The sequence below is a fragment of the Salmo salar genome, chromosome 04, assembly GCF_965601325.2.
Source record: "Salmo salar chromosome 04, fSalSal1, whole genome shotgun sequence".
Lineage (NCBI taxonomy): Eukaryota > Metazoa > Chordata > Actinopteri > Salmoniformes > Salmonidae > Salmo > Salmo salar.
In genome coordinates, this window is record NC_138294.1 from 41,719,107 (window position 1) to 41,742,455 (window position 23,349).

At 42.7% G+C, this 23,349-nt stretch overlaps 1 protein-coding gene and 1 long non-coding RNA gene across 2 annotated transcripts in view; one reads left to right on the forward strand and one right to left on the reverse strand.

The window, feature by feature from the left end:
* LOC106602891 (uncharacterized) overlaps nucleotides 1–11,817 on the forward strand; it is a 20,239-nt gene extending 8,422 nt beyond the window's left edge. Inside the window, exon 3 of the long non-coding RNA XR_001328321.3 lies at nucleotides 11,710–11,817. This is a non-coding gene — a long non-coding RNA (uncharacterized LOC106602891). The remainder of the gene's footprint in view (nucleotides 1–11,709) is intronic.
* The window catches only part of LOC106602890 (forkhead box protein O1-A), a 90,362-nt gene extending 67,259 nt beyond the window's left edge, over nucleotides 1–23,103 (reverse strand). The window contains exon 1 of the mRNA XM_014195874.3: nucleotides 22,136–23,103. Coding sequence (XP_014051349.2) covers nucleotides 22,136–22,717 — 582 coding nt within the window. The 5' untranslated portion in view covers nucleotides 22,718–23,103. The remainder of the gene's footprint in view (nucleotides 1–22,135) is intronic.
* Between the last annotated feature and the right edge of the window lie 246 nt (nucleotides 23,104–23,349).

A 23,349-nucleotide genomic window follows, 5' to 3' on the forward strand; every position in this document is an offset into this window, starting at 1 on the left:
CATGCATAGCCTATATAGATCAGATCAAGGAACAAAGCGAGTTGGTAGTGAAATACAGCTTCATTGACTACACAACACTGCCCCCACGGCTGCGCAAGGGATGATACGGCGCATGCCAATTTTTATGTGGTATAGGAGTACGTACAAGAAATGACATTGCAACACTGCACTACGCTCCGACTCTTGCGTCTCCTTAGGGTATAAATACCCCTTAAGAGTAAATGCTGCTGCTCATATCGATACTGAACAAAAATATAAAACGCAACATGCAACAATTTCAAATATTTTACTGAGTTACAGTTCATATAAGGAAATCAGTCATTTGAAATAAATAAATTAGGCCCGAAATCTATAGATTTCACATGACTGGGCAGGGGAACAGCCATGGGTGGGCATAGGCCCACACACTGGGGAGCCAGGCCCATCCAATCAGAATGAGTTTTCCCCCACAAAAGTTCTTTATTACAGACAGAAATAATCCTCAGCAACCCCCCGTAGTGGGTTAAATTTCCAGGACCACCCGTACGTAAAATGTATGCACGCATGACTGTAAGTCACTTTGGATAAAAGTGACTGCTAAATGGCATATCTTTTTTTATTATTATTAGGTCTATTTGCACGATAATAAGGCTTCAGCCTTAGCTCCACAGGCTGAAGCTAAGGCCTAGACAGAGATAGTCCGACTTGTAAAAATTCTAGTCTAAAGCTAAGGCATAAATTCTAGGCAGAGATATTCCGATCTGTAATCTCTGACTGGGCCTAATATAGAAAATGAATGACTCACATTCGTGTGTCTACTTCCAGAGTAAAAAGGCCAAATAGTTTTAACAGGATTGAGCTCTAATCTCAGTCACTTTTGATTATTAGTTTTCTTTTCTTCACTTCTCTCTTTTTCTTTCTGTCACTCTCTCTTTCTGTCTATTGTTCTCCCGCCCTTTCTCTCTCTCTTTCACTCTTACCATTTCTTTCTTTTTCTCTCTCCCTCTTTCTTTGTGATTTAAATAATAGACTTTAGAAGACCAGATTGCGTGTGTTGGACATGGGCACATGACTAAGTGTGTGTGTGTGCTGTGATAGCCTGCAATACTCTGTGTGCCAGAGCAGTGTTATGCCAGACAAAGAGAGAGCAAGAGTCTTTAGCTTCCCATTGGGCTTGTTAGTGGGCAGGTCAGTCAGTGCACTGCACTCCCTTCTCCATCATATCCGCTCAGGAAGTGCTGGTAGGTGCTGATATGGCCCTTCTGACTGCCAAACACAGGAGACAGTGGCCCCCTAAAGGGCACAATGGACAGACTGGGCGGCTCGCGCGCGTTGTGTGTACTAGTGAAGTTGGAGGGAAACGTCTAAAAGTCTGAGTCAGGAAGCAGGGACCTCTACTGCCCTTTGAAGATGGCAGCCATATTTAATGGTCTTAGAGAATGCCTGGATCTACATCCAACACAGGCTCTTAAAACCAAACCTCTCCAGAGAGAAACGTGCAAGTGGCCATCTCAACATCTGCAGATGTCTATATGATGTCCAACATCTTATTATGACACATCTCAGTTGGCAGTGCTGATGCCCACTTCAAGTTAGAAGAGTTGTGGGAATTTGAACTGAGAACAGTGAAGAATGTGTGAGGAGGGTTGGCAGAGGGAGAGGTAGGAAGCAGGAAAACTCAGAACTTCCCTGCGTTTTTATTTCCGCTTGCCTTCATTTCACCTCAAATGCACCTGGGCAGACAGGCACACTGACTGAGTTCAATGTGAGTTTCTATAGTGTGTTTTTGCCTTGTCTAAAACAATGTCTAACTTCAACATATTGCTACCAACACATGCAGAAACAGTCAAACGTTTGGACACACCTACTCATTCAAGGGTTTTTCTTAATTTGAACTATTTTCTACATTGTAGAATAATAGCGAAGACATCAAAACTATGAAGTAACACATTTGGAATCATGTAGTCCCCCCAAAAAAGTGTTAAACAAATCAAAATGTATTTTGTATTTGAGTTTCTTCAAAGTAGCCACCCTTAGCCTTGACGACAGCTTTGCCTCTTTCCTTAATGTGTTTGAGCAAGTCAGTTGTGTTGTGACAAGGAAGGGGTGGTATACAGAAGATAGCCCTATTTGGTAAAAGAACAAGTCAATATTATGGCAAGAACAGATCAACTAAGATAAGAGAAACCACAGTCCATCATTACTTTAAGACATGAAGGTCAGTCAATGCAGAGCACTTCAAGAACTTTGAAAGTTTCTTCAAGTGGAGTCGCAAAAACCATCAGCACTATGATAAAACTGTCTCTCATGAGGAAAGGAAGATCCAGAGTTACCTCTTCTGCAGAGGATAAGTTCATTAGAGTTACCAGCCTCAGAAATTGCAGCATAAATAAATGTTTCAGAGTTCAAGTAACAGACACATCTCAACATCAACTGTTCAGAGTAGCCTGCATGAATCAGGCCTTCGTGGTCGAATTGCTGCAAAGAAACCACTACTAAAGGACACCAATAAGAAGACTTGCTTGGGCCAAGAAACATGAGCAATGGACATTAGACCGGTGGAACTCTGTCCTTTGGTCTGATGAGTCCAAATTTGATATTTTTGGTTACAACCGCCGTGTGTTTGTGAGACGCATAGTAGCTGAACGGACGATCTACGCATGTGTGGTTCCCACCGTGAAGCATGGAGGAGGTGTGGGGGTGCTTTGCTGGTGACACTCTCAGTGATTTATTTAGAATTCAAGGCACACTTAACCAGCATGGACACCACAGCATTCTGCCACAGCATTGTGCTTAGTGGGACTACTATTTGTTTTTCAACAGGACAATGACCCAAAACTCACCTCCAGCCTGTGTAAGGGCTATTTGATCAAGAAGGAGAGGGATTGAGTGCTGCATCAGATGACCTGGCCTACACAATCACCTGACCTTAACCCAATTGAGATGGTTTGGGATGAGTTGGACTGCAGAGTGAAGGAAAAGCAGCCAACAAGTGCTCAGCATATATGGGAACTCCTTCAAGACTGTTGGAAAAGCATTTCAGGTGAAGCTGGTTGAGAGAATGCAAAGCTGACATCAAGGCAAAGGGTGGCTACTTTGAAGATACTCAAATACAAAATGCATTTTGATTTAACACGTTTTTCGTGACTACATGATTCCATATGTGTTACTTCATAGTTTTGATGTCTTCGCTATTATTCTACAATGTAGAAAATAGTTCAAATGAAGAAAAACCCTTGAATGAATAGGTGTGTCCAAAATTTTGACTGGTACTGTATGTGTTGGTAGCAGTATGTTAGAGTTTGACATTGTTCTAGACAAGGCAAAAACACACTTTGGAAACTCACATTGAACTCAGTCAGTGTGCCTGTCTGCCCGGGTACATTTGAGGTGAAACAAAGGCAAGCGGAAATAAAAATGCAGGGAAGTTCTCAGTTTTCCTGCTTCCAACCTCTCCCTCTGGGTGAGGAGGATTGGCAATCTTCAATGTTCTCCGTTCAAATTCCCACAACTCTTTAAACTTGTGACTGTTACTATATGTGCATGTTATGTGTGTTTTGGAGTGTGTGTGTGTACAACTCTGTGATTGTGCATACAGACAGTGCAAAAATTAAAGTAAATACAAGGGTCAACTCAGATGGTCTGTGTTGCCATTTTGTTAGTTATTTAGCAGTCTTGTTTATTGGGGATATAAGCTGTTCAGGAGCCTGTTGGTGCCAGCATTTATATATATATATATATATATATATATATATATATATATATATATATATATATATATATATATATATTTTTTTACCTCTTTCTCCCTAATTTTGTGATATCCTAGTGGTAGTTAGTCTTGTCCCATCTCTGCAACTCCCATACGGACTCGGGAGAGTCGACGGTCGAGAGCCGTACGTCCTCCCCCGAAACACGACCCCCGCCAAACCACACTGCTTCTTGAGACGCTGCTTGCTTAACCCGGAAGCCAGCCACACCAATGTGTCAGAGGAAACACCATACAGCTGGCGACTGATGTCAGCATGCATGCGCCCGGCCTGCCACAAGGAGTCGCTAGAGCGCAATGGGACAAGGACGTCCCAGCCGGCCAAACCCTCCCCTAACCCAAACAACACTGGGCCAGTTGTGCGCCGCCTCATGGGTCTCCCGGTCGCTGCCGGATACGACACAGCCTGGGATCGAACCCGGGTCTGTAGTGACGTCTCTAGCAAGCCGATGCAGTGGTTGGTGTCAGACTTGATGCACCGGGACCGCTTACCATGCGGAAGCAGAGAGAATAGTCTATGGCTTGGGTGGTTGGAGTCTTTAAAGATTTTCTGGCCCTTTTTCCTTTCACACCGCCTGATATAGAGGTCCTGGATCGCAGGTAGCTCGGCCCCAGTGATATACTATGCTGTCCGCACCACCCTTTGTAGCGCCATGTGATCGAAGGTGTTGCGGTTGCCATACGAAGCAGTGATGCCGCCAGTTAAGATGCTCTCAATGGTGCAGCTGTAGAACTTTTTGAAGATTTGAGTGCCCATGCCAAACTTTTTCAGCATCCTGAGGGGGAAGAGTCACTGTTGCGCCTTCTTTATAAGTGTGTGTGTGGACCATTTTATGTCCTTAGTGATTTGGATCTTGAGGAACTTAAAGCTCTCGACCTGCTCCACTGCAGCCCTGTTTTTCTGGGCATGGTCTAATTGATTCAACAAACGAAAAAACATATCAAAGTTTAGCTATTTTTAATGAATCAGAAAATCTCTAGTTTATTTCTGGTTGCTTATCAAAATTAGCTAGCTAAATCATTGATCCTGCTTTGTAGTATAGTCCTCTGTATATTCCACTAACACAACTTCAGACCAAAACACCATTCAACATGCACTTTGAGTATAAATATATACACTCGTGAAGTAGTCATTTTTTTGTATTTGTAATTTATTTTTATCTGCAAACTGCACGATGATATTAATGAATACACAGTCACATTTCTATTTGTTTTACACTGTAAACATTTAATTTAATTGGTTTGTTGAGCACATGAATCCAAACATGCTTCCTTCTAGACTAGAGCAACAAATAGGGATGTTTTAATCTCCTGGAAACCCTGAGAATAGGGTCCAGAAAATATAGTACTGCTTGTGGTCAACTGTGTTTATCTATATATAGCATTGAGCTGTGTTAAACTGGGTAAATCAAGATGTAGCCTACATTGATTCACGAGACAGGTGAATGAGGGAGACGAAGAAGTGAAATAAAGTTTCACTTCAGCTTTGAAATCAGCATATTTTGTTATATGCTAGGTTAGTGAATTGATGTTGCTTCAGCTGTAAGCTAGACATTGTTTTGCGAACAGTAATGAACAATTTAAAAAATGTCTACATGCCGTGTTCCATTATTCAAGTGTGTTAATTTCAGTGCAGCCTGAGTGGGTAGCTAACAATGCAGCCCAGAAAGCTCTAGCAATGAATGAGGAAGTGCAGCATGCACTTTGCTCTTCGCGCTACAAAGGGGCTGCGCTGATGGACAGACTTGATTCTATCAATCACATGAGACACATTTGACAGAAGTACCGACCGTAACAAATTCTAGTACTGAAACCTACTTTTGTTTGTATTGAAAAAGTACAGAAGTTTTGGTATACCGTGCAACACTACTTTCTATATGGATAGCAGTGATGTAGTGGAGGGTATAGGCATGTAAACGCCTTCGAGTGAGTGTGTGAGTTAGTCTGCCTGCTTGCATTCCTGCCTGTATCTATGTGTGTGAGGCTGATGTCTGAAAGAGGCTGTACAGCAGTAATACAGTGCAGGGTCTATGAGGCAGGCTGTGTGAGGCTGTGGAATGTGTGGCACGCGGGGCCGCTGCATTGTCCTCCAGTTCCAGCCAGCAAGCGACAGGATAATCACCTCCCTATCAACCCCATATATTCGGGGCCCTGGGGGGCCTCTAGGCCACCACTAACAATACAACACACATCGCAGCACTGCAAGTAATTATGAGGAACAGGGATTCATCGGGCTGGCTGGGGGCCCACAGCTCAGTCCATTAATCTGGCTGGGGTTTCAGTGGGCTGTGAGAGGGCAGACAGACTGGAGCAACATGGGGTGGTTTCTATAGCAGACATTATGATGGTGGTCTTGACTGAGTAGTAGGACGGATGAACTAGTTGGATGCAACTATTGTTTTTGTTGCTTCTCTACATCTACAGTAGCAGTCAAAAGTTTGGACACACCTACCCGTTCCAGGGTTTTTCTTTATTTTCTTTTTTTTTTTACTATTTTCTACATTGTAGAATAATAGTGAAGACATCAAAACTATTAAATAATACATATGGAATCATGTAGTAACAAAAAAGTGTTTGAACAAATCAAAATATATTTTAGATTCTTCTAAGTAGCCATCCTTTGCCTTGATGAAAGCTTTGCAGTGTCTTGGCATTCTCTCAACCAGCTTCTGTTAGAATGCTTTTCCAACAGTCTTGAAGGAGTTCCCACATATGCTGAGCACTTGGTGGCTGCTTTTCCTTCACTCTGCGGTCCAACTCATCCCAAACCATCTCAATTGGGTTGAGGTCGGGCGATTGTGGAGACCAGGTCATCTGATGCAGCCCTCCATCACTCTCCTTCTTGGTCAAATAGCTCTTAAACAGCCTGGAGGTGTGTTGGGTCATTGTCCTTTTGAAAAACAAATGATAGTCCCACTAAGCACAAACCAGATGAGATGGTGTATCACTGCAGAATGCTGTGGTAGCCGTGCTGGTAAAGTGTGCCTTGAATTCTAAATAAATCACTGACAGTGTCACCAGCAAAGCAACCCCACACCATCACATCTCCTCCTCCATGCTTCACGGTGGGAACCACACATGCCGAGATTTTCCGTTCACCTACTCTGAGTCTCACAAAAACACGGTGGTTCGAACCAACCATCTCAAATTTGGACTCCACAGACCACAGATTTCCACTGGTCTAATGTCCATTGCTCGTGTTTCTTTGCCCAAGCAAGTATCTTATTGGCCTTTAGTAGTGGTTTCTAGTAGTGGTTTTCTTCAATTCGACCATGAAGGCCTGATTCACAGTCTCCTCTGAACAGTTGATGTTGAGATGTGTCTGTTACTTGAACTCTCTGAGGTGCAATTTGAGGTGCAGTTAATTGCCCATTTCTAAGGCTGGTAACTCTAATGAACTTACCCTTTGCAGCAGCGGTAGCTCTGGGTCTTCCTTTCCTGTGGCGGTCCTCATGAGAGCTAGTTTCGTCATAGCACTTGATGGTTTTTGCAACTGCACTTGAAGAAATTTTCAAAGTTCTTGACATTTACCGGATTGACTGACCTTCATGCCTTTAATAAAGTAATGATGGACAGTGGTTTTTCTTTGCTTATTTGATCTGTTCTTGCCATAATATGGACTTGTTTTTTTACCAAATAGGGCTATCTTCTGTAAACCACTCCTACCTTGTCACAACAACTGATCGCCTCAAACGCATTAAGAAGGAAAGAAATTGCACAAATTAACTTTTAAAAAGGCACACCTGTTAATTGAAATGTATTCCAGGTGACTACCTCATGAAGCTGGTTGAGAGAATGCCAAGAGTGTGCAAAGCTGTCATCAAGGCAAAGGGTGGCTACTTTGAAGAATCTCAAATATGAAATATAGTTTGATATGTTTAACACTTTTTTTTACTACATGATTCCATAGTGTTGTCTTCACTATTATTCTACTATGTAGAAAATAGGGTCTGAATACTTATCTAAATGTAATAATTCAGTTATTTCTAAAAACCAGTTTTTGCTTTGTCATTATGGGGTATTGTGTGTGTATATTGATGAGGGAAACAGCCTAACAAAATGTGGAAAAAGTTAAGGGGTCTGAATAGTTTCCAGAGGCACTGACTCTACGCACACACACTCACATACAGCACACTTTTAATTGATGCTGTATATCATACATCCTGATAGCTATTCACCTTACCCCTATACCTCAATCACTCCTGTATCCCTGCACATTGTAAATATGGTATTGGAACTGACCCTGTATTAGGGTTGGGTGGTATCCAGATTTTCATATCATCCCATCCTTCTCTCACCCCAGGATTTATGTTAATACCGGTTTAGTACACAAGTGGGTGCCAAAAAAGGCCATTGGGCATTTATTACCAGAATGATAACAAAATTTGCAGAAGTAATAGTGAATTTGCATGTAGGCTGCTAGCTAAATATGCTAACGAGCACAAATGAAAATAAACAAATTGCAAAGACAGGCAATCCAGGCTCATAAAGTTATACATATATAGGTAGGAGCTGCCGAATGTCATTTTTGATTCGTTTGGACATTTGCAAGCGAATGTGAATGAGAGACGTGCAAATTAACAAAGTTTTGACGCATGCAGTACTGTCTCTCCAGCAGCATGTCTACATGCTGTGTCTGTGTGGAGTCTGGAGTCGCTAGGGCAACAGGCCTGCCTGCCTGCTCTGCTCAGAGAAGAGGGGGGAGGAGCAGAGGGGGTAAGAACGGAGAGGAGAAAAAACGCAAGTAAATCAAGATAACAGTGGCAGCTGTACAAATAACTCATCCAAAGGGCTTTGCCTTCTCAAACATGGCAGTAAGCTAACAATGTGATGCCCCGTCACCTTATTAATTCAACCACGTACTTAGATAACATGACCCCTAGAATAACTTGCTAACACAAAATGCATGCTTTTCACGCAGGAAAAAAGATAAACGCTTTGTGTTTTGTAAACGGAGACCTTTTAATGCTTCTTATTGTAATTTCTGCTCGGCATCAGACAAAGTTTGTGCTTCAGTTGCACTTCTAAACTCGGATGAGAATTCACAAATGGGCATTCTATCAGCAGACAGCGTTCTGACTGATATGTAGCTTATTTTCTCAGATACTTTCTCGGTTTACCTATTTTTCTCAGGTAAAATGCAAGATTAATTTTAAGCAAAACATTAGGAAATGTAGCTGGCTACATTATTTCTAAGACAGGCCTAAACATTATACATATGATGGCCATGCATTGTTTTTGCTAAAAAGACCTTGCTTTTTTATTGTAATCTCATTTACTTCTGTGGCTGCCAGCGAAATGTTGCACTTCTATTGTTATCTGATGAATTAAGCTATTTTTACATCGAATGTGTTGCACTAATGTATTTTCTGTGAAGGAAAACTAGTTGCACGTCCCTGATCACTCTATTGAAGCAAAAAAACACTGAAAAACAGGTGGTCCCCGCTGTCAATACACAGCGGGGACCACCTGCTCCCACTTTCTCCTGTTGTGCTATTTACAAACAAACACGACTGGCCACACTGTTCTGGGGAACTAAGTAAACTTCATAATGTAAAATGTGACAGGTGAAATAAGAATGCGATCTGCTTTATCTCCTAATGCACTGGTTCTCAATCCTGGTCCTGGGGACCCAAAGGGGTGCACATTTTTGTTTTTGCCCTAGCACTACACAGCTGATCAAAATGGATTTGATGATTTGAATCAGGTGTGTAGTGCTAGGGCAAAAACAAAAACGTGCACCCCTTTGGGTCCACAGGACCAGGTTTGAGAACCACTGTCCAAACACATTGCACCAGTCGACTGCAGGTGTTTACTTAATTAAAAAATAGCCACAAATCTAAAAATGTATTGGAAAACTTCAAAGAAATAGTTAACAGTATTGACGGTATTGAAAAACCATCCCGTGGCTATTTCCAATACCCCGGTATACGGTATACCACCCAAGCCTACCCTGTGTATATAGCTTCTTACTTTCTCATGTTCTTATTTTATTGTTTTTATTCTACCTTACATTATTTTTAGTACTACATTGATATTGTTTACTACCTTGTTGGGTTTAGAGCTTGCAATTATGGCATTTCACTGTACTTGTGCACGTGACATTAAAACTTGAAGTTAGCTGGCTAACCCATTGATCGTGCTTTGTAGTATTACCCCTGTGGTGTTGTAATGTTAACATTTTAGTAATTTAGCAGACACTCTTATCCAGAGCGACTTACAGTAGTGAGTGCATACATTTCCGTACATCTATTAAAAACAAATTTCAGACATGGTCTTCAGGGATCTCTAAGGAACCCAACCCCCCCCCCCCCAAAAATAAAATAAAAAAATAAACATTAACAGGAAGTTAGTCTCACACACACACAGTTACAGAACTGCTACACGTGTGGCTGGCGACGGCTCAGATCACATCTCATTGAGAAAAACGCTGAGTTCCAGGAAGATGCCGTTCATGGCGTGGTGCACTCTCTCTCTCTCTCTCCCCCCTCCCTCCCTTTGGCGCCTAGCCCCAGCCTCCAGGGCCTCCAGGCTACCCCAGGGGAGAGAGAGAGGCCCCGGCGGGTAGGCAAGCGGCGAGACAGGGCTGGCTGCTCTGGCAGGGCAAACGGCTGGAACGCCCAGCTGGCACACACAAACACTGATGGGCAATAAATAAGCATAGCGTGGGGAACACAGGAAGCTCCACCCACCTCTAGTAACCTCCGTCCTCCCCCCAACCCCACACACAGAGTGGAGAGCAGCATCCACACCTTCCACCTCCGATAGGGTGGAGTTCAGAATCCACCCCCTACCCACTAGAGTGGTGGGGAGTGGTGGTATCACAAAGAGTAAAATAACACCCACCCTAGTGATCTACTATCAGCATCACTGGGGGTGGCATTTGGGAATCATTTATCCCACCCTACATTGTTTCTGTATTACGGTAGTGTGAATACTGTACATACCAGATATATAGATCTGATCTATGACCTTTTTATAGATATGATCACTCCTAGTGCAGTGAGAAACTGTTGATAAGGTGACAGACAGCATAGGGAGAGCACAGGGAGGGACAGTTGTGGAGAATAGAGAAAACACCTCACTTTACACACACACACACACACACACAATTACCCTGAGCCAGGAACTATCCTGTCTTGTGCTCCCTCCCTCCGGGAGAGGGGGCGAAAGCTGTGGTGGGAGAGGGGGCGAAAACGCTACATTGGGGACCACAGCTGTGCCGCAGCAAGGCAAATTGGTGCTGTGACGTCGTCGTGGCAATGGCAAGATGTTATCTAGCAACTTCTAGAACAAATGAAGGAGCCAATAGCGATTCTCACTGAAAAATAGCGGCTAGTGCCTTCACACTGGGCAACAGCCAGCGGTGACCATAGCACGAAATAAGCACACGTTATTGACATACCAAAAGTGAATTTCTATAACACCATAAGCATTCATAAAAATGTATTTACATGCAAGAGAAATTATTACCCCCCCCCCAAAAAAAAACGATTAGAAAACAATGATTTTTATTGCTAAACATGACTCTGTAAACTGAAAGGTTTTAGCCAGTTAGCTAGAGTGGGCAAGTTAGCTGGTCCTTCTGTTGGCTGTACGTTTTCTGTTATTGGTCAACAACGGCAGCACCGCTTCAGAAATAGAATAGATTTCTATTTTCTCCGCCTCGGCTTGTGCATGCCTTCACAGGCATGAGCACTGCTGACAGCGCCGTCTGGATAGAATTTTGCCCCTTCACCTAGGCTTCATTGAAAATAAATGGGCCACCCTACACGCCGCGCACTGTCTGTTAGCGACTTAACTCCTCTCTCCCTCCCTGCCTCCCTCTCTCCTTAACTCTTCCCTCTCCTTCCCTTCTGCCTCCCTACCTACTCCCTCCCTCTCTCTCTCACTATCTCCCTCCCTCCTCTTGCTACCCCTACCTCTTCCCTCCCACTCTGCCTGGCCCTTATGTTTTTCAGGGCGGAGGAGATACGAACACACGGCAGGCCGGTGCTATTTTCCAGCCAGTCAGCAGGATGTGCATCATAGTTCATTGTGGGGGACAAACCAAGGCACCGACCAAGCTGCTGCTGTTTTTACAGGAAGCGGTAAAAATAACCAATCGCCAAAGGTTCCACCATCCGGGACTTAGGGCCGGGGGTTGGGCTGGCATAACATGAAAAACTCCTGTTATGTTTGTTTGTTTTTGTTTTTAGATTAAAGGAAAACAACAATTTGCACACAACAAGCAAGGATGATCTGAGGTTGTGTTCCCGGTTCTTTTGTCAAAGTACTGTAGTTATTAACAGGTTATAATCACCTGAAATAATTTTCAACCACTAAATGTATGCCATGCCTATGCGGTATTTGTCATAACAGTATTCTTGTGTTTTATTGTTGGTTGACAACATGGTAGTACCAAAGAAATGACCTCAGTTCATGCCACGGACTTCTCAGCAGACTGACTTACCCACACAAATGTCCAGGCTGCAGCTCTCCCTGTGTCTCCAATGAGTGGGCCTTTACTGCAGGACAGGGCTCAAACAGGAGACTTTGTGGTCATGAATGGTTATTATTAAGGCGCTTGATTCCAATCCTTAGAGTTCATGGTGACTACATGCAATGTCACACAACCGACCCTTCACACTCCAACTCCGTCACCCCATGGCCAACAACACGCATGCACGCACAAACACTACCTCACCCCGCCACCCACGAATGTTCCACAGCTAAACTGAGTCACATGATGCAATGGCTTGTACTGACTGTCACATAGCAGCTTACACACTACAGACAGACAGGTGGACGCATTCATTGACATACAGGCATGATGTGCTTATATACAGTGCCTTCAGAAAGTATTCCGACCCCTTTACTTATTGTGTTACAGCCTGAATTCAAAATAGATTAAATGTAAAAAAAATTATAATAATCTTAACCATCTACACACAATAACCCATAATGACAAAGTGAAAACACGTTTTTAGAAATTCTAGCACATTTTTGAAACCGAAATACAGTATTCACAACCGAGTCAATATGTTAGAATCTTTTCTGCTAAGTAACAGCTTTGCACACCTGGATTGTGCAACTTTTTAGTTTTTATTCTTCAAGCTCTGTCAAATTGGTTGTTGATCATTGCTAGACAACCATTTTCATGCCTTGCCATAGATTTTCAAGTAGATTTAAGTCAAAACTGTAACTCGGCCACTCAGGAACATTCACTGTCTCCTTGCTAAGCAACTCGTGTGTATTTGGCCTTGTGTTTTAGGTTATTGTCCTGCTGAAAGGTGAATTTATCTCCCAGTGTCTGGTGGAAATCAGACAACCATGTTTTCCTCTGTGCTTACCTTCATTCCGGATTTCTTACCCATAACATGATGCAGTCACCACTATGCTTGAAAATATTGATAGTGGTACTCAGTAATGTGTGTATTGGATTTGCCCCAAACATAACACGTTGTATTCGGGGGAAGAAGGTTAATTGCTTCGCCGCATTCTTTGCAGAATTACTGTAGTGCCTTGTTGCAAACAGGATGCATGTTTTGGAATATTTTTATTCTGTACAGGCTTCCTTCTTTTCACTCTATCAATTAGGTTAGAATTGTGGAGTAACTACAATGTTGCTTATCCATCCTTAGCTTTCCCCTATCAAAGCCATTGAACTCGGTAACTGTTTTAAAGACAGCATTGCCCTCATGGTGAAATCCCTGTGATTTCCTTCCTCTCCTCAACTGAGTTCAAAAAGGACGCCCGTATCTTTGGGTGTATTGATACACCATACAATCACTACAAAGTGTAATGAATAACTTCAACATGCTGAAAGGGATATTCAGTGTCTTTTTTTTCTATTTTTTTTTTTTTGTCCTTCATCCCTTCTACCAATATAAGCCCTTCTTTGCAAGTCATTTGGAAAACCTCCCTTGTCATTGTGGTTGAATCTCTGTTTGAAATTCACTGCTCGACTGAGGGACCTCACAGATAATTGTATGTGTGGGGTACAGAGATGAGGTAGTCATTAAAAAATCACGTTAAACACTATTATTGCACACAGAGTCAGTCCATGCTACTTATGTGACTTGTTAAGCACATTTTTACTCCTGAATATATTAAGGCTTGCCATAACAAAAGGTTGGATACTTACTCATTTCAGCTTTTAATTTTAATTAATTTGTAAACATCATTCCACTTTCACATTAGTCAAGGGGTGTGAATACTTTCTGAAGGCACAGCATATTACATTTGTTTTAGGCCTATTTGATGACTTTATATAAGTCAACATATCATCCTCTATAGAGCTGCTGCCTATGCTGTCTGACAAAAATCACTATTTCAGTTGTTCTTCAAAGTAAATAAGGCATACTTTTATGACTGCTGAAAACCAACTATCAATCTTCGATCAAGTATAGATACCTCACGAAGCAACTGCTCTCTCTACCTCTCGATCGCACGTTCTTCTGTCTCTTCTCTCCGTCTCAGACCGGACAAGTAGGCGTGCAATGGATTATGGCCATTATAGTTCATTAACACGATTTCTAAGCTAAACTATATAGAATATTGGCCTGTTGGAAAATACAACTCCCTACTACAAATCGCACAGTTCAGGCTTGATCTGATTTTATCTTTAGAGAAACTGCGCATTGCCCTCACAGAAAACCCCCTGAACAAAATGGAATTCAAATAATTGAACCGATGTCAGTTAAATCGCTCAGCACTAGCCATTTGGGACATAGACCTGAAAGGCCAAGCTGTTGCGTCCGCACAGGAAACTAGAGGACATGGACGACGCAGGGATATGAGCACACAACTCTGGAATTCAAGGATGTTTGATGGCCCCTCCCCCCTACATTGATTGAGGTGTTTGTGTTGCCTCCTGTTATTGTTAAGACTGAGGACTCAAAAAGAACATTTCATTGAGTAAAAATAAGCTCTGTTGCTACTAGCAGCGCCAAGTGCCCCTACCCCCACGACTCACCCCCATGTTCAAAAAGAAGAAAGGCTATAGATGAATAATTTCAGACAGGTTTAGAATGAAAAGGAGGAAAAGGCTGTCGTGTATCTAGGGCAGTAATTCATAAAGCGGCCATGCAGTGACCAAGTTTGTGTTGTTTCACACAATAGAAACTGATTTGTTCAGCCCCGTCAGTCACACATAGCTCTGCAGGCATTTCCTGACTCGCTATTGGTGTTTCATCTCACAGAAGAGACATTAAACTCCTAAACACTTAGGCTGCTAGGCATATACTGCAAAAAGTAGATTTGAACACAGCACAAGTAAAGCACAAAATGCTGTGGGAGATGAGTTAGCCTTCATTTCTGAGCCCATGTTTTATGTCTGTCTAGCTGTGTGTCCGTCTGGAGCAACCTGTCATTCTGTCTGTCTAAATGTGTCTGCATCTCTTTCTGTTTTGTAATTCCATCTGTATCTGGCCTAAGTAGTAGTGTGGCTCACTCTCACGTGATCCTCTTCACCTCACCAGACGGCTCTCCCCGGCTCTCCCTATCCTATCATCACCACTGAGCTGACTAACTACCTACGCACGGCAGCAGACTTTGGCCCAGGGCATTCCAATTCCAGTAAATGTTTTTGTTTGCGTAATGTCTCTTATAAGACGAGTCACCCCATCTGAACTCACACATCCATACTTACACTTAGCCTACCCACGGTGGTGCTGCAATAGATAGCGTCGGGAGAAGAAAAAAAGTGTTTTGACTGATAAAGAATATTACCGTCCGTAGGAGAATATGAATATATTTTGTTACATTCATTTCGCACTGAGGAATGTTTTGAGTGACAAAATACAGTATGTGGGCCTTTTTTATTTAACAAGCACAAACAAGCTGTTAAGGATTATAGATCAGCCCTCCTAGTCCTACTCTGAAATGCTTGATACACCCCAGCCTGCTCTAAGCTCACAGTGCTGTAGTAAACGAGAGAACTTCCTGTGCCAGCGTTATGATAGCTCTTATTGAACTGGCCTAGTGCCAGACCACCTCCACAGAGGCTTATGTTTCTTAAGGTATTTCTACAACCGTCTAGTCTAGTGCAGTGTCTGCTGCTCACCAAATCAGCAGGTTGAGGAATAGAGCTGAGTAAAGCTTTCTCTGATTGACTGGATGTCTGTCTAAGGCACCACAACAAACTCAAAGCCTGGTAGAATTGACAACAGTGCGTTTGGGTGCCAATAACCTGTATGCCAAATCTTTCCATGACCAACTCTGAACACACTCACTGTTTGTTGTGCTCCTCTTGTCCTAGAATATCATAATGCGCACCGACTGAGTGTTTTTGTTTTGTTTTAGATAAGCCTGCAACAGGGCTCTCTCTCTAGTATTCCAACAGATGTCCTATAACTTGTTTGTTTTGAGAGAAGAAGTCAGTAAAATTAGTGACAGAAGGGAGGACAAAGCAAGTGGTGCATCACTGGAGAGGGGAGAATCTCTCCCCTCACTCCTATGGACTTCAAAGGTTACTGGGGTGCCTAGGTTCATCCAGCGACCAGCCATATTAAGGCTGACTGATAAACATTTGCACAGCCACCAGCAGCAGGGTCCTTTGCTACATACACAGTGCTGTTGAAGAATATGGACAAGGACACAGAGTACTCCACTACTTATATAAACAAGGGTGTGTGTGTGTGTGTGTTCAGAGTTTCAAAAGGAACAAAATGTTCAAGATTGACACACAAACAAACTATAGCATCATGGACACTGCCTATAGGCGTAGTTAAACTGGGTCAAAAAGTAATCTGTAAGAAAACATTGCATTTAACCTGGTTTAGAAGGACAGTAAATACAATGTGTTGAAATGATCATTATAGGCGGTGAAATTAATTTGGGACATTTCTTTAGCAAGTCTATATGATGAAGACAAACCATTCTTCAGTCCTTCTGTCCTTTAATACTGGTATACTGTATCTACAGATACTCTGATATAACAGATATATTGCTCCCTCTCTGTTCTCTTTACAGGCCTGTCTGCCCACTGTTTGCCAACACGTCTTGAACAGAAACTAAACACGACCAGCATTAATTCTAATGGGGTGGGGTAAAACTCTGAATACACATACAGCCAATAGGAGTGCGGTGCCACCCCAAATGGGCACGGTGCCTATATAGTCACAGAGCGGGTTTGCCAGTCGCATTCCTTACACTCCAGTGACAGACTCTCTCTCTCTCCCTCTCCTCTACCAACCTCGCACTTAGAGCCGTCACTCACCCTAGTCAGGGGCTGTATGTAGCCTATCACGCGTCTCAGAGTGCTGATTTAGGATCGGTTTACCTTTTAAGATCACAATCGATAAGATGATATGGACAGGGGGTTTGCCAGTCGCATTCCTTACACTACAGTGACAGACACACAGACAGACACACACACACACACACATTCAGTTATTTGTCAATATTTAAATCTAAAACGTAATCTAAAACCAATGAACCAGCACAGCATGGAGCTCTCGAGTGGCGCAGTGGTCTAAAGCACTGAATCTCAGTCATAGAAGCGTCACTTTCTGACCCTGGTTCGATCCTGAGCTGTATCACAACCGGCCGTGATCAAAGGTCCCATTGGACGGCACACAATTGGCCCAGCGTCGTCCGGGTTAGGGGAGGGTTTGGCCGGGGTAGGCCGTCATTGAAATAAGAATTTGTTCTTAACTGACTTGCCTAGTTAAATAAAGGTTAAATCAAGTAAATAATGACATGACTTTGATACAGAGATTTAAATCACACTGCCCCTAGGTGGTTTTTTTGTACCTGATCTCTGGAACCTGCTGCTCTCCTCTCTCCTTTTTCCCTTTCTCTCCTCCTTTCTTTCTTTCCCAGGGGCCTGCTGAGAGACACTTAACTGTTTCACAGTCAATGATTTACACTCGGGAGTGGAGACAGACCGCCAAAGCTTTGCTGGGCTGAGCCCATCATAACTGTACGCTGGACTGAAGACTATATATAATACGATAGTCTTCCTATACTAGAGGGGAACTTCAAAGTGGACCACAACAGCAGTAGCACGAAATGTGTGAGCAGCAGGTTAGCTTTCCTGAATCAATAACAACTCTACTCTTTCTGTCTCTCTATTCTTTCTCTCTCTGTCTTGCTCTTTATTCCTTCTCTCTCTCGCTTTCTCTCTTCGTCTCGCTGCTTCATTGGGAAGGGCTCGTGAGCAAGCATTTCGCAGTAAAGTTTTCGAGCGCATGTGACGAATCAAATTTGATCTCTGATACATATGCCCACAGCTACAGCTTAAAAGTGGATCCACAGAAACATCCATGACCTCATGGAATGTTTACACGGCGCTGTCTCAAGGGGAATGAGGGCAGACATTTTGTTGCGGCACGCATAGGCAGACCATGACTGTTACGTCTTGGAACACACCTTTGGAGTACCTGTCTCACAGGTAAATACAGGTAACTCTCCACATCTATTTTTATCCTGAAAAATGGAGGGGCCCCTGACGTCCATTAGAGTAACATAACAATCGCAAGACTGCTATGCTAAAACTTCAGCTATGTAGTGGGTTGAATGAGCGACACTAGTGATGCACCGATATGACATTTTTGGCCGATACCGATAACCGATATTTAACATTTTAGCGGCCTTTTTAAGCATTCTAGTACAGTTAAATAGTTACCACAGACACAGCGGTCTGAGGCACTGCATCTCAGTGCAAGAGGCGTCACTACAGTCCCTGGTTCGAATCCGGACTGTATCACATCCGGCCGTGATTGGGAGTCCCATAGGGCAGCGCACACATATGGCCCAGCGTCATCCGGGGTAGGCCGTCATTGTAAATAAGAATTTGTTCTTAACTGACTTACCTAGTTAAATAAAGGTTACACTCACACACACACACTGCCCAAAAAGTTCTTTTGTTGGCATTTACGCATGTCCCCATTACTAGTAAAGCATAATCAAAACCTATTTCTTTCACTAACTTGCTGTGCTGTTTCGTTCATTTGTTCAGTCATTTCATTCTCAACCAGGATGTCTATGGAACGCCGTTTGGGTCTTTGCGTGTCAAATAAGCTTGTTGACCAATCAGGACCTGAATATGACTGCATGTCACAATTTAACGCGTTCATAAAATGTTTACGTAGTTATTACACATTGATTACACTATCACTTGTATTTCATATGTCACAATGATTCATCGATACGTATGCTATGATGCTGGTAAAGTTGTCTCGCGCAACTACAGTTCTGGTCATAAAAGGCTAGATAGCTCATGGATGCAAACAAAGTTCTTCCCCAAAAACATAGCACAACGCCAATCTGTTTCAGTAGCTATAGTTAGCTAGCTAACTATATAGCTAGGTGTCATCTAAAATAACCCTAATTTATAAGACAGTTCTTATTTGATTAATGTTGGTCGGACCCATCTGTGAAGCTAGCCACAATAAGGATTAGCCACAATAGTGGACTTTGGTTAGCCTTCAAAATAAAAGTATGGCATAATTCTACTATTTGTATTCATTTGCATCACTGTCAATAACATACTTTCATTTAAGGCAAAGTGCAAATTCCACTATTGTGCCTAATCCTTATTGTGGCTAGCTTTACAACACAAAACCCGGTCCGGTCGAGCATCACTAGCCAGATGAAGCTAGCTGGCTGCTCATAACGTTAGCTTTGGGCAACAGGGTTAAGTAGCTGGCTAGTTATTTATTTTCATGAACTGAAGTTCAATTTCAATAGGCGAACAACAAGTGGCAACCTAGCTAATACTTACTCACAAGGATTCCTAAATCATTGCTAAGAATAATGAAAATGACTGCAGTTTCTACTGGTCAATGTTTTCAGGTTGGTTGTATTGGTGCTAGCTAGGTACCAAGCTAAAAGCTAGTTACCCCAGAAGTTGCGGTTGAACAAATTGCTTTACTACCAATGCGGTATTGTAAAAACATCATTCGTGGCCGGTGTTTGCAGACTTTTTTTTGTACAGCTTTGACAGTGCTACGGTATCTTTTGACATGCAAAGACCCAAATGGTGTTCCATAGTATGTATGTCGTGAAGCTAATAGCAGTGACGCTATCACTGTGTAACTTCGGTAGAGCAACATCTGAAAAATAGCGCACTTGGTAGTGTGTACCGGTGGTCGACCAGTCGGCGAAAGCCAACATCACCCAAGACAGAACAGTTGATTGTCAAGGGCAATGAATTCCATTATCGTGGCTTTAATGGCTTTCGCCTTTGAGTTGTCTCGCTGAAATGTTCTTACTCTTTCAAATGACTGCTCTGCTGTGTTGCACGTGTAGGGCAAAATTTTACGTGCCGTCATTACATCATGTACCTACGTTATATAGGTATGCACGTCAGCTTTGACATTGGTTTTGCACATCAGCGTTAAACTAGACATCGTCCGATACCGATGTTGGCATTTTTTGCTAATATTGGCCGATTCCAATATGTTCACCGATATATCATGCATCCCTAAGTCACACGGTTATAAAGGCACAGTTACAATTAGTTATCTGTGCCTGTGAGAAGGCCCCTATTCGTGTCCTTAGATGCAAAATTAAACAAACCATTTATAAATGCCTTATTTTAAATTGTATTACCATAGCTAAGTCTTTTTAGATGATTTGTAAATCATCTGTGTAGTACTTATGAATAGTTTATGAATGCTCTATAAAGCATTTATTATAAGCAAGATGGTCCACCTTTAATTGAGAGATGTGCTCTTCACTGGAAAAGATCATCACTCTGCGTAGACAGAATTAACACTCCAGCTTTGAGAAACAAGTCAAATTCTCTGAAGTTGTCAGATGGATTAATGCTCTCCGTCACTGCAACGGATTTCCATCATATGGATTCTGGAGATTACGTTTTTGAGGTCAGTGTAGATCTGCATTTAAAATCTCTGATCTGCATTTAAAATCTACCAGGTAGGCCAGTTGAGAACAAGTTCGCATGATTTTTGCTAACACTCCGATGTTAAGACAAAGGGAATTACATAGTCTATAATGCGTACGACAGAGGTGTGTAGCCTACTGTAGCTGCTGGCAAAGTAATTCAAAGCCTATATCACTCAGGTGCAACTTTCCACAGCTAATAATTTTGCCGTGTAGGGTTGTTATTAAAACAAAATCAGACAACCCCATATTAGAGTAGTTTACCTATTTACCTAGTCGGCTTGTTGTGTGTTCAATGTGAGAGAAGCATTCCTCGAGGTGCATTCAAGTTGCGAGAGCCATAGGTAGGGAAACATGTGTTCTGACAAGCAGTCAATGCGCAATTCTTAATGCAATCACGGGAAAACACTTCAAATCAGTTTTGGCTAATGTATTTTGAAAACAGTTTTGGCTTTTGGTAAAGAAAGAGGGGGATCCAAGTTTTTCATTGCTACCACTTTATTTAAACCAGAGTTCCAAGCATAGTGTACTTTTTGGTGAACGTCAGGAACCAAATCGCATAATTTGGCCCCCTGATTTTTTTTAATTTGGCTCCCCTTTTCCCTCAGAACAGCCTCACTTCATTAGGGCATGGACTTCACATGGTGTCGATAGCATTCTACAGGGATGTTGACTCCAATGCGTCGCACAGTTGTGTCAAGTTGGGTGGATGTCCTTTGGGTGGTGGACCATTCTTGATACACACGGGAAACTGTTGAGTGAAAAACCCAGCAGCGTTGCAGTTCTTGACAAACTGGTGCCCCTGGCTCTTACTACCAAACCCGTTCAAAGGCACTTAAATCTTTTGTCTTGCCCATTCGCCTGAATGAGACACGTACACAATCAATGTCTGTCTCGAGGCTTAAAAATACTTAACCTGTCTTCTCCCCTTCATTGATTTAAGTGGATTTCACAAGTGACATCAATAAGGGATCATAGCTTTCACCTGGGCAGTGTATGTCCTGGAAAAATGTTTTCTTTGTTTTGTTTACTCAGTGTACTTTGCAATAGAAACCCAAAATATATATTTTGAGTGAATAATAATTAATGATGATGCATTTACATGTATTTTTATTATAATCAGGATGTTCTGTCCAATAGGGTAAATGCATCAGTTGGGCTACAGATGATAATGCTTATTGCTAATAGCAAATCTGATAACACAGGGAGGACCACGGACCCACTAAGCAAGTGGACTGGAATTGGTCAAGTAGGCTTTCAAAGTGATCATCTTTGTTACATGAGGGAAAGTAAACTTGGCCCCAGACAATCGATCTAAGATACACATTTTTAATCACAGCCCCGTGATCTCCAAATACCCCCATCTATCTGTGATTCTGCACTGCGGGACATTGTGGCACATAGTGAATTAATGACGTGGCCCACAATTTAATTGACTTGACACAGGGGTAGCCTATAATTCAGGGGATAATTCATAACGTGATGGTTGTAAAATAGGCCTACATAATGTCATATTAGATATTAAGCGCGAATGGATGCTTATTGCTTGCTTACCTTCCAACCTGCAGAGCTATTACTGTCTCCTTTATCCTTAAAATATGGCACGCTCTTCACCATCCAGTCATAGATCTGAGACAAGGTGAGTCGCTTCTCGGGTGAGCTCTCTATCGCCTTGGTGATGAGGTCCGCGTAGGACATATTCCCCCACGCGTTCCGACGCGACGAGCTGCTTTTCCTCTGTGCAGCAGCGGCAGCGGCCACCGAGTTCGACCCGACGGGGGACGAGAGCGGGGGCACCTGTTGCTGGTGTGGCAGCAGAGTACCCGGGTGTTTCTGCAACTGCTGTGGATGATGCTGTTGCTGGTGTATACATTTCTCCTGGCATTGAAAATCATTGCACAAAACGAGCCGTTTCTCATCCTCCGGGTAGTCCTCTGACTCCTCTAACAAACTGAGGTTACTAATGTATTCGACAGGCTCCTGCTTCACTGAAGGCGCCGGTGAAGATGTGTTCGAGCTGGCGGGTTCGATGAACTCCGGTCGAGGCAGAGGCCAGGTGCATGACCGGGGGCGGGAGAGCGGCTCGAAATCCGGGTCAATATCAACCAACTGTTGCGGCGGTGGTAATTCTGCCATCTCGAAAGCAAACGGGCAAATAGCGCAACTGTCACATAAAGACACTCAATGAATCGACCAGTCCAGGCACCAAATGTAAAAGTGTAGAAACCGTCGTCACTTCTTCACGAACTCCCTGATAGAAGGCACTGGTTGATAACGGCCGGTGGTTTACGATGAAGTAACACTATTTTTTTTTAGCTCACTCGGGTTGTCCTTTATCTAAAACTGATCGGTTACAGTTAGTGTATCCGTGTTCTGTTCGTAGAAAGTATATCACGCTTGTCGATGTCTACTGTCAGTGTCAATCACGGTTATACTAAATTACCTTTGTAAATCCTACGAAGTAAACTGGTAACAGACATTGGGTAACACCCACTAGGTCCTTGAGTGACAGTGAGTAGCCACCAATGATAACCCTTAGGCCTGTGTCTATAAAGTAAACAGGACATGGCTTTTACATTGCCTAATGCATGTTTCTGATCTTATTCTATCGAGAACAATATTTCCCACCCGGAAAACAGGGGCCAGGGCAATGAGTTTAAACGTTTAAACATGGAAAATATTTAAGGAAGTGCAAGCGGTTACAACAATGTGTTTTTGAGTTATGTCTATTTTTTTTGCCCATGTCTTAGGGGAAAGTTGTCTGGGGT